The following is a 12,731-nucleotide window of genomic DNA, read 5'->3' on the forward strand; positions in this document are numbered from 1 at the left end:
TTGGCTAGCGGGGTGTGTGTAAAGTAATTAACATGATAGCCACCCTCTCAGCCTGATAGCGTGTTCCCTGCAGCGAGGTCGTTCAGCAGACACCAACAGACACCTGAGCTGCGTCTCAGACACAACCCTGGAACATGTCTCTAATGCACACACGCGCACACACACACACACACACACACACACACACACACACACACACACACACACACAAATATGTTCAACTCGCATAGGCACAACAACAACAAACACACATGGCTGTCAGTGGAAATGACATGGTACATGCATACCTGTCAGTAGCATGTTGCATGATAGTGGACTTACGGTTCATAGTTAGAGGCTAAATTATCTTTTACTCGTGCAGCTTCTGCCAAAAAACATAAAAACGTGTAAAAATGCATACATTTGAGAGAGAAACTCACCAGGTCTTTCAATTTTTCTCTAACACAATCTGTTGTTTCCCTCTCCTTCATCTCATCCAACCCCAAGACCTTCGCTCTGCTCCTCTAATCCTGGGACAGTGGCCTGGCCCAGACCCCTATACACCCCTTTCAGCCCCATACAGCCCTCATTTGCCAAGGGATTAGAGTGGGGCCACAGGGGGCAGAGCAGGGGCCACGACCAGGGACCCCAAGAAAGAAGACACGCAGACTCACCAGGGACCGCGGGGCCAGAATATTCCCATAAACACACACACATTAGCATGGGCATTATGTGAACTGTGCACATGTGACGCCGCTTTAAAAGCACACACCGCGAGGAGCACAACAACATTATGCATTCACATAGGTGTGCAGGCAGGACCCTCATCTCCAGACACGTACTTCAACGGAGGCGCGAATTTGCATGTGCATGTGCGGAACTAAATAGATCGACCCCAACTCTCTGCCTCGCAAAAAAAATATTAATACATATTTGTGCTTCTTTAACAAAACCAGGGTCAAATAATAACTTGAGAGAGGGAGGGAGCCGACTGATGAATCTCCGCAGCTCTGCGACGGTGTGGAGCGCGTCTGAGAGAGAAGTCTAAGCAAAGAGAGCAAGACAGGAGGGAGAGTTAGCAGGAGAGGAAAAGTGATTGTCAGGGAGAGAAGGAAACATCACTCTGAAAACTTCTAAAGAAGGCCCTGCTCTGGGTTTTAAATGCTCTCCTCCCTCTATCCCTCCCTCTCTCTCCCTCTCTCTCTCTCTCTCTCTGTCTCTCTCTCTCCCTCTCTTCCCACTTTCCTCTCATCCCTTTCATGAATTAAAAGCACGGCCGGTCTGTGGGGAGAAGCATAGTTAATTCCGATCAGATCTCCTCCTCCCCCCTCTCCTCCCCCCACCCTCCTCCTCCCCTCCCTCGGCGACGGTTGCAGTGCAGTCTGACAGACGGAGATGGGATCTGACAGTAAACAGGCGTGTGGATGCCCGGCGCGTGATTGACACGTAGGCAGGTCGGCGGGGGCCCGCCCCCCTCCTAATCCTGCCCTGTCAGCTCTAATTGGGGAGGTGGGGCTCTGTGTCACCAAGGTGACTGATTGACAGGACCCCAGCTTTGCATAGATATGAGGAAAGGGTGGGGAGGTTCACGCATGGCATAACGTTGTTAACACTACTATACTGCTAATAGAGGTAGGTGTGTGTGTGTCTGTGTGTGTGTGTGTGTGTGTGTGTTTCTTCCACGCTCATGCACATTCACAGACACCCAGATGCAGGTAAGCACGTTCATGAACATGGCTGAGCACATAAATAAACCCACAACAATAACCATGAACATGATCTACATGCATACAAGATGTTTGAACGCAGAGCACACCTATAAACACACACACACACACACACACACACACACCAGAGCCTCCTGTCTTACTATGATGAAGAGCAGAGGTTGTAAACGCTACAAGTGCGGAGATACGGGACTCAGGCAGGGGCATCACAGAGGGCTTCACCATCTGGAGGCCAATGAACGAGAGGCCAGGGGTGAGAAACTGCGCTGTACCACTCTGACCTGAAGACACTAAAGCTCAAATGAATATGCTATTGTGCTTAAGCTAAAAACTGTGCGTATAATATACATGTGTGATGAGGGAGTTGCCTGATGGACATACTCTGTGTAAGATGATCTCAGTCCATTTCATTTCACATGTACTGCAAAGCATCTGAATATGTGTGCATGTGTGTGTGTGTCTGTGCATGTGTTTGTGTGAGTGCATGTGCATGTGCGTGCGCGTTCGTGTGTGTGTGTGTGTGTGTGTGTGTGTGTGCGTGATTGACAGCTGCCACTGACCTGTGCCAGTCAGAGTGCCATGCTGCGGGGCGTTGGGGTCGATCGCTACGGAGACGACCTTCGCCCTCATCTGCATCCTGCCTTCATTAGCGGAGCCAGGCAAGGAGAATAACAACCCAATAAATTAATAAAGAGAAAGAGGGAGAGAGAGAGGAAAGAAGGAAGGGAGGGAGGGAGGGAGGGAGAAAGACAGAAAGCGAGAGGAGAGAGGGATAAGAGCAGGGGAAGAGGGGGAAAGTGGGAAGAGAGAGAGAAGGAAGCAAGCAAGCAGGAAAGAGAGCGCGAGGGAAGGAAGCAGGAGCGGGAAAAAAAGGGCAGGAAAAGAAAGGTGTGAGAGGAAAGAGCGAGAGATAGAGGGCAAGCGAGGAAAGAGAAAGCTGAAGAAAGAGATGCAGGGAGAAAGGGGAGAAGAGGTTGGGAAGGAGCACTGGTCAAAGAGAGCTAATGAACAGGAAGTACAGAGAGTGAGGAAAAAGGGCAGATACAGTAAAAGATACATAAGTACTCCATTTATACCTAGTAATACAAATCACCGAGATAAAACACACACCAGCTGTGCGTTGTGATGGGGCACACAGCTTCATCTAAAGTTGTAAATTCACCTCCAGACGGATTTGCAACGGAACTGCTTAAAAAATGTATTGCTGTGATTTAGAAATGTATTTTTACATTACCTTCTGCACTGAGACCTGAATACCAGTATAGACAGAAACTCTATCTTGTCCAAAGAGCAACGTCTGAAAGGGGCCAAATAGGGTCAGGCAGTATATCAATATTATATTGATATTGTGATATGAGACTAGATATCATCTGGGATTTTAGATACTGTAATCTCATGATATGGAATAAGTGTTTTCTGAACTTATTTGATTGTTCCAGCTGTTCTGTTATCTGTCTCTACCTGCTTCATCATCCACATTACTGATGATTATTTATCCAAAAAAAAAAACAAAAACCTAGAGGTTAATGTTTTATTGAGACGCTGTTGTGGCACATAATATTTTATTTTAGTGTCACACTGATATTTAGGTATTCAGTCGCTGTGATACCTAATTGAGTCCACATCGCCCAGCCCTCGGGCCAAATGCTCCAAATTCTTCGCTCTCGTTCGTGGAATCAGCGATGACTTAGCATGCCAGCCACACAGCAATGCTGTCAATAAAGTATGAGGTTTAATAATCTACCATTGTACTGAATGCATAACCTTGCCGGTCTTGTTCACAAGCAGATAGAGATGGAGGAAAAAGCAAATACCTCTGCACCAGCACTAAAACACACATAGCAGAGTCCAGTGAAGCTTTCCGTGTAAATAAATTATGAACGAGAATGTTACACTGGATAGACTGTTGGTTGGGAGCTTTCCCTGGAGGACTCGAGTAATGATGCTTTCTCATCTTCCAGCAGAGTTGTATAGAATAGACCACCTTCAATTTCTCCATCTTCATCAGCATGATAGATGGGAATAAGGCCTATCCAATGACAAGAGATCTGTCCTTTTTATTTTACTGTGTCGGCTATTTTAGCAATGATCTGGATATTTCCTACATAGTTTACGGCACAGTAGAAGCGGGGAATTGCAAAGAGATCAGGCATGGTTTTGACTGTTAACTTGTGTTAGGTAATGAATCTATAAAGAGCTCAATTCGAGATATTTTTTTTTTTTTAAAGATGCTGATGGAGTCAACTGTGGCCGAGCCTGACTGAATCAAAGAGGGAACAACGCCAGCTCTCGCAGGGAAAAGTGCAGAGCCTACTGTAACCACGCAATAACACACTCCACATCAACAAGATCCCTCTGCTGAGAAGACACAGGTAACGCGCCCGGACCTATTTTCTCTGCCTCTCTGTGAGAAGTGCTGGCTGTACAGGGTCGGGGAGTGTGAGTGCTGGGGAGTGGAGGCCCGCTGTGCTGGGGAGGAAATTCTCAGGGCGATCGATGTGGAGGATTAGGGCCGGCTTTGGGGCTCAGAGGCCTGGATCTGAGCAGTATTCCCAGTGGGGCCTAGGGAGAGTTAGAGGGGAAAGCTGGAGGGGAGAGAGAGGAGGGCCACGGGAGAGAGGAGCGAGGGCTAACCTGGAACTGTCAGCAGGCTGAGAGAGGGCTGGTCGGGCTGGGAATAGAATAGAGTGGAGCGGTCAGGGTCCCAATTGACATTATGAATGGCATTGAAACACTGGCTCTGGCTCCCACCCACTCAGACATGCACACACACACACACTGACCAATCAGATTTGACTAAGATGTAGTGCAATGAGGAAGGAGGAGGAGGAGGAGGCGTATTCTAATAAGAGAGGGGAAACAGATTGACAAACACAGACGAGGTTAGTTATTTCGCGTCTCCTTACGCTCCATCTTTCAATTTTCCTCAGGCCAGATCGGTAGGCCTAGTTGTCGACTAACTTGATGAGCGCAGCGCACAACAAAAGGCTCCCTCCGTCTGTGTGTCTGCCTCTGATGCTCATGATTGGTCAGCCCGTTCGCCTCCTTGCCGCTCTCCCCCGGGTACAGACGGCTGGATCCATGATTCATTTTGGAATGAAGAAAAAAGGAGAGAGCGCATGTGAGAGAAGAAACAGCCAAGACCACTGGGAAATTATACGGTGGAGCGGCATGGTGGATCTGGAATTAAACGGCATAATTAATCAAGCAAAAAAACAAGCACGTTGCTCATACATTTATTATTTGCATTTTTTCCACTTCAGGAGATGTAATCAGCAGATATACGTCTGGGCCCCTGATCCATGTCACAGGGACCTGGAGGCCGATCACCCGCTCGACCACTGACCCCGCAAACGCAAAGCGTCCTCGGCGCGGTGTTTTTCCTCTCACAGACCGAGAGCCTCATCTCCACACAATGCCCTGTGCCTTTGAAAGTAATCTCCACAACAACCAGAACTAGTCCCACAGAATCATGTTGCTCGCTCCCTGCCCTTTAAATTGGGGTGTCTGCAAAATTGGGTTCACAGCTCTGGGTTCTCCATGGAGTTGCTCTGCATTATGCATCGTGTGCATTTGCCCCCATGAAAAAGAAACACATTTTACAGACAGCCTAACATACTGCAAAACGACCCTGTAGGCATATAATAAAAAAAATACTGTGATGTTACCAGAGATTAAAAATACCATAAAGCATAATCACAATTGAGTACAATTAGGAACTGTTTAATGCAGGAATTTCACAGCATGTGTATTATTATACTATTGTGGTTTTTCATTGGGGTGGCCAATATTTATTATGCATGGAGGATTTTTTTTTTTTTTTGCAGAAATGCAATAATTCAGCTGTCACGTGATCTCATGTGGCTCCACCACATGGAGATGATCCTCGTTATGCCCATTATGCATAAATACATCCGCCCCGCACTTTCAAACGTATCACTTCTCGGCTGGTCAATATGGCTTGTTCCTGCAGCGCCGTCATCAATCGAGGTATCAATATGGAAATACCACAGTGACCCAGACATTAATCAATGGCCTCCTCGGGGAGGAGAGGGAGAGCAGGGGCACCAAAAATCATCAATGAGACGGATCGGCCCGCAGTCAGGCTCGGACAGTCCGTATTGATAAGAGCATTTCCACCTGTAGCGGCGGAGCGGGCTGCTGGGAGACAGGCCGCATCTGAATTCAATACCCGCCGCCGCAGCTGTGAGCTCGAAGCCCAGAAAGACACGGTTGAGCGGAGATACGTGCCTCGACTCATCATAAGACCAGTCTCTCTTTCTCTCTCTCTCTCTCTTACTCTCTCTCTCTGTCCCCTCTCTTCCTCCCTCTCTCTCTCTCTCTCTGTCTGCCTCCCTCCCTCCTCTCTCTCCCTCCTCCCCTCAGAACTTTTTGGTCGTGCCTCGCACTAAAAAGGCATATCACGTCTCTAATACCTAAGTGGCAAGCAACAATGACTTCAAATTAAGTTCTTTGTCTTTATTCCGCGGCTTACTTTGCCAAAGCACCCCCCTCCTCATCCCACCCCCCCTCGCAATCTCTGGAGTTTTGTCAACCTATTCCTTCTGTAACTTCAAAACTGTGAGAGGGGAAGTGAAGCTCGACATCAATGACGAGCCTTCAGATGCCTCCTTCTGGCATTCATCTCACCGAGTGCAGGATTAAGCGTCGTCTCACTGCTGACATCCAAATCTTGACCCGATCAATTAGGTCCGTGCTCCGTGTTTGCCTCCCTCACCCGGATACAGCAAAAAAGCCAATTGGTGGATAGTGTGAGGCAAGTGAGCCTCCTAGTGGCGCTTTTGTGTAAGCGCAGCCGAGTCACAGGCGTACCACTGACACTTTGGGGAGCTGTGGTGCTCAGTCGTGACTCTATCCTGATCTCATACTAACTGTATTTATAAAGCTCATGTAGTATCACAATAATAGTCACATAATATTGAAATATAGACGTTGTTAGCGTGACATGAAATCCTGAAGATTTTGAAGAATTTGCATTGATGTAATACTTCATAATCATCATAAAATATTATAGCTTTCTATAGCTGTTATAGCTTTTTGCACGGGAAGTTGTCCCATCAAATTTCTTGAATCATCATGAGTTGACTGACATCCTTCAACAAATTCTGATATTGCCTCCTACCACAGGCAAAAAAGGAAAACACCAGGAGAAACAAGTAAAATTAAAGTAATTCCATTCAATGTGATCTAAGTTTTTTTATTATTATTATTTATCATTAACGTCCTTAGAGTTTGAAAAGCTGAGCAAAACTGCCCTGCTTTGCAAACTGAACAAACTCACAGCCTGGGCTTACCTGCTGTGACCCGTCCTGCTATTCATGAGAAACCTGTGAGATTTCCTCCCTTCAATGCTCAGTCAAGCAATGCAGTTGGTGACGATGCCCATCTTTGACTTCCAATCAAATCCCACAGCACGCTCCCTCCTGACACTTCTTAAAGGTTAGAGTTCAAGGGTCGTGTGTCCTGTGTGCACATGGGCCTGCCCTTTTCATTCCCAATCAGCTGCTGTTTTTTTTTTTTCCTATGCCAGAATGGAGAGATGCACCACAAAGGTCATGAACATGGATTTCCTTTGGTTTGACTCAATGAAAAGGTCAGATGGGGGCACCATGAAATGGCAGTGAGGCCTTCACATCACCCTCACAGGGCCCGGAGCCTTTACATCACCCTCAAATGGCACCGACTGAGCCCTTCTCCGCCCGGTCTCCCAGGGACCGAAGGGGACCAGTGGGCCACCGTGACCTCGTCCAGCCCCCTTGTGGTTTCACTGTCCCGCACTAGTATGGGGAGAACACAACAAGAAAAACTCTGTGACTAAGAAATATTATAATGAAATCTTGTGGAATCAGAACTGTTTTAATGGAACCGTGAAGAAAAAGAAACCAAAGTGCACATTTACAGATTATATGGAATAATTTACTTGCCTATCACAAAGATAGGTCTGTATTTGATGGTTTTACAGTCTGTCCTGTGAGGAGACATCAGCTCATATCAGCTTGTATTGCTTTATGTTCATTTAGGTACAAGGTGCAACATTAAAAGACTGTATGACCTGTATGTGACTGCAGTGTGCAGGATCAGGCTATTAACCTTGTCTGCCAAGCTAATTGGTATGCAAACAAATTATCATAATTCAAATCCATTTAATAGCATGCCGTATTTGATATATTACTGACCTTACTTCTCTTCTACACTGACCACATCGTAATTATTTTTCAGTTTTACATTTTTGTCATTTCCCTTATTGAACCCCTCACTTGTTTCCTGCATGTTTTAAAGTGTTTCCACCAATTATTTTACCATGGAGGTTTCCTTTAATAATATACTGCAGTTTATATTTGTATGATATTCCACGTGCCAATATTACTTAAGAGTTTAATTCTCAGATAACATTTTTGCCAGCTGAGAAAAGTGGCATATTTCACTAAACTGGGAGTTGAGTAAATCGTTATGAAAATGGCATTTTAGGTATCGGCAATCGTAAGGGAATACAGCATGATGTATTTGAGGTGTAAACATTTGTACTTTTTTTTTTTTTTTTTTTTTAAGTAAATGTCAAACTTTTTTTTCACCCAAAATGGCCATATTATGTTTTGGAATGAAACCTTTTCAACTGTGAAGTGGCCTAATTGAATGTGCATCCATTTGAACCAGTTTTTATGCTACGTAATGTCAATGCTTCAAGTATTACAGAAAATACTTCCTGAAACCACTGGGTGGCTGGACTTCTGCACTCGTGAGAACATTTTTTGGGAAAGTGTCACCCTGCTGGAACAGAGATCACTGCTCTTTTGTTGTTACAGCAGATTCAGTTTGGGATTTGTTCCAGTAAATTGAAATCATTTCTGGAGACGTTTGCTCGTCAGGACGTCCCGAGTGGCTCCAGTGTTTCTACTTCTGGTGCAAGTCAGCAGGTAACCAAGTGTAAGAAAGAGACAAGAGACGGGAGTTTTACAAGATTTGATTTATTAACTATGATACAGATCACATAAGGCCTTGCTGTATACACCATTCCCATTGAGACAAATGACCATACTCAGCAAATAATGACAGTTTTTTTTGTTTGATGTATCTTTTCAGTTTACAGTACTTCATTTTTTTATTTTTTATTTTTTTAACGATTTTCTTTTTTTCCCCCATTATCTCTTAATATTTTTTTTGTCATCTCTTAAATAGTGAGAGTGGTGTAGCCCTCTCCCTCAGCTGGGAGGAAATCATGCACTATACTGGGCTGGTCTCTCAACCATTCACAAAGAAATTGTTAAAAAAAAAAATGCTTTGTATTTTTTTTAATTATTAAAATAAAACATAAAAAGAAACTTTTTTTCTATCACCATTGACTAAAGGGCAAAGTGTTAGACCCCCTAACATACAAATAAACAACCATTTGAATATAGTTTTGCTTGTTTCTCATTTTTAACTTAACAGACATCTGTCACCATTGTTGCAAAACAAAGAAAAGAAAAAAAGAAAAGCAAATGCAGCCACATGTGATCGCTGAACCAAAGTCACATTTTTAATACAATTGTGTTTTTTTTTTTTTTTCCAATTGTCACTTTGCTTCCCAGCTCTCCCCCTACCCTTTTTTTTTCTTTTTCTTTTTTTTTTTGCACAGTCTTTGGCTGCCTCACAGTCAGTTCAGTATTAACACATTGATATACACAGGGAACGCCACTGGCCGGCGTTCACACACAAGTACCAGTGGTCCCCCCCCTCCTTCCTTCCTCCATCTCCCAAATAATGATCCCATTCACCCGTCTGCCTGCCTGCCTCCCCTCCCTCTCCCCCCTCTCTCGCATACACACTTTCGCTCAGGCTAAGTCTGTGTAATCTGGACCAGCTAACAGGGTAACACAGCGGGGTAATGACCGCGAGGAGAACGGCATTCCTGTCCTTCAGGTTTGTTTGGATCATGCTGGTGTCTGGCTATCTGCTGAGCACAGCATGCTTGCATGTTAGCTCAGTCCCACACACCCAAACGCACACTCTCAACCTCTCAAACATATACATATATACGCACACACACACACACAAAGTATATAGGTAGCATAGGCTGATAATAAGTCATTAAGAGTGTGGGGTGTTAAGACTTCAGTGGTTGGAGAAAAGATCTTTTGAGGACATTCTGGGGAGAGATGTAGAGATGCAGCGTCAAATAATTCAAATGGGAAAAAGTGACCTTGATGAATGTCTGCTTAACACTGAATGTCTGCTTAACACAAACACACACACACACACACACACAGGTACACGTGCACACTTGCTCTCACAAACACACAACCACAAAGATATGCGGACACACACACACACACACACACACACACACACACACACACACACACACACACACACAGTTTCAAAAGCTGCCACAATCAGGCTCAGCTTCTTCTCAAGCCCCATCTCATTGGTTTCTACGGTAACAGCAGGCTGGGCCATGGAATTCTATGATGCTCCATTTCAGACATGCAGCCTGATGAATGGACTGTCTGTTCTGTCTGCTGTCTCTCCCAGACCCAACTGTCTCTCTTGGACAGGGAGTGACTGGGATGCAGTGGCATAACACCGACAGTGGCAGTGGCAGAGTCTGGTGCAGTGCTTACACTCGTGCCAATTACATTTTGCATCCACCAAGAATAGGTTTGAGTCTAATTTCTAGCAGCATTATGCTGTGTCATAAGAGGACAGTGTGCCCAGGCATGGTGCAGCGGTTACAATTATTTCCAATTATATAAAGCCTCCCATCTGTCACAGCTTGAGCCTCGCTTCCAGCTCCTGCTTTCTGGACTGTGATGCTACATCCAGTCAAACATGGCTCTGAGAAGCGGGCATGTGATGCCTCCATTCTCCCAAACAGCACTGAGTGCTTTAGTTTCCACAGAAAAGAGAAAAATAACCACAGAGGATTGCATTATAATAACATTCACTGCATGTCTAATTCACTGCTATGTGCCCAGATATCCATGTTATCTGGCTTGACAGCATGGATCTATATGCCCACATGATAATCTCAATTGATTTGTAATTCACATAGTGTGTTGTTCTTTTATTAACACCCTGCACCTCACAGGCACTGAAGTTTATTTTTATTTGACATCCAGTCAAGAGAAATGTAGACAATTGCACATATGAGAAACTGATGCTATAAAATCATAGAAGGAAAATGGTGCTACGCCCATGCAGCACTAGGAGTGAGGTCATGACTGCAATACCCATTTTTTCCCCTAGGTGTCAGTGGTGTGCTCCCAGAGAGAGTAGGGTGGACTGACGAATAAAGTGTGACCGTATCTGTCATGGCAGCTGAAACTTACTGTAAGCCTCAGAAAGTGCTCAGAAAAGTGTTTCATAACAAGGTCCTTTTTCCAAAATCTAATATCTAGCACCGCCTCTTGTTGTGAAACCACCAAAGCCTGAAGGAAGCAACATGACAGGTGAAGGTCCACAACTAATGTCATCCCTACCAGCTACATAATACAAGCACATTCAGACACAACACACAAACACACACACACACACACACACACACATGCACACACAAAGTGACAAACAGACACACACCAAGGCCACACGCTCACTGACAGGTTCAGGTTCCTCTGTGTTTCCCAAAAATTGCCCCAAATTCTCTCAAATGAGGAACTGGAGCATAAGCTGATGGAGGAATGACACACACACACACACAAAAAAAAAAAAAAAAAAAAAAAAAAGACATCAGGGATTGTGAAACTGCATAGAGAATGGAGAGAAGATTAAGATAAATATAGCAATCCTCTTTAAAATAGACCAGAGCTGTCTTTTAGAGTTGCTCCGGGGGGTCAGGGCAAGAAGCTGAAGTTCAGACAGACTGAGAGTGTGAGAGAGAGAGAGAGAGAGAGCGAGAGAGAGAGAGAGAGAGAGAGAGAGCACAAATAGGAGGATGGGAGGAGCTGCCCCAGAATGCCAAGGGTGTGAGAGCACCCATAATCCAATCCCAGCAGATCCAGTTGGTTAAGATTTTTTTTTGTTGCTTTTTTTTTTTTTTCCTGTCCTTGTTCTACTGTCACAACTGAAACCGAGAGTGTGTGTTTGTGTTTGTGCAAAAACATGTTGCACCGCACGTGTGAGGGGGTTGATACATACGAAGGTGTGAGTCTCAGAGGACAGAGCGTTCTCCCAGTGTGAGGCATGTGTCTTGCTCCGCGCGGCGGTCCAACACGCTCGGCGTCAGCTTGTTCTCTGGTACAGTAGGTAGGTCGCATCGCAGGAAGTGTGCCCAGGCCACCGAAAACTGAAGCACGGTCACAGGCTGAGGGGTTGAGGAGAGTGGTTGTCGGAGGCACACTGGCCACTGGGTGTTTTAGTGTCTCTGTGTATGTGTGTGTATGTGTGTAACTGTGTGTAGTGAAGTCCAACAAGACTGAAATCCACAGGTCTCACATTCCTCCTGAATCTCCCGTGTTTCCAAGAGGAATTGTTTTAATGTTATTCCCTCCATGAGTTCTGTTGACAGTGATTGGCTATACAGCTCTTTCTCCCTTCATTTGGATGTTAGTGTGACAAAAATGCATCTACACGTGTGTGAGTGTGTGTGTGTGTGTCTATAAGGCAAGGAGGGCAGGTCTTGATGACGTGAGAGACAGAGAAAAGGATAGGTAAGTGTTAAGAAGATCATACGCGTCACTTCCCCTTCTCCACCTTCCGTGTGTGTGTGTGTTTGTCCGTGTTTGAAAAGCGCCGGAGGTTCAACCCCCACCTTCACTCCCAACTCATCTCCCAAACACTCGAGCTTCCTCCCTGTACATACTGCATCTCCGTCGCTCTGCCTTCGCCTCGCCTCCTACCTCCTGCTCTCGTTTCAATCTCTTCCTCGTCTTCCGTTCCTTCCGAAAACTTCAAAATCTCTCCCTCTGAACCCTCTAAATCTCTCCGAATCTCAGTCTCTGTCTCGTATCTCGCTTTATCCTCTCTTTCCCTTGATCCCTGGTTCACAGCGTGTGTTGTTCCGTGGGGGGGTGGTGGGGGTGCAGGGAG

At 45.4% G+C, this 12,731-nt stretch overlaps 1 protein-coding gene across 1 annotated transcript in view; it reads right to left on the reverse strand.

The window, feature by feature from the left end:
* Positions 1 to 8,676: 8,676 nt before the first annotated feature.
* The window catches only part of arhgap35a (Rho GTPase activating protein 35a), a 68,015-nt gene continuing 63,960 nt past the window's right edge, over positions 8,677 to 12,731 (reverse strand). Inside the window, 1 exon segment of the mRNA XM_030067896.1 lies at positions 8,677 to 12,730. Coding sequence (XP_029923756.1) covers positions 12,456 to 12,730 — 275 coding nt within the window. The 3' untranslated portion in view covers positions 8,677 to 12,455.

This window comes from Myripristis murdjan, chromosome 13, assembly GCF_902150065.1.
Source record: "Myripristis murdjan chromosome 13, fMyrMur1.1, whole genome shotgun sequence".
Taxonomy (NCBI): Eukaryota; Metazoa; Chordata; class Actinopteri; order Holocentriformes; family Holocentridae; genus Myripristis; species Myripristis murdjan.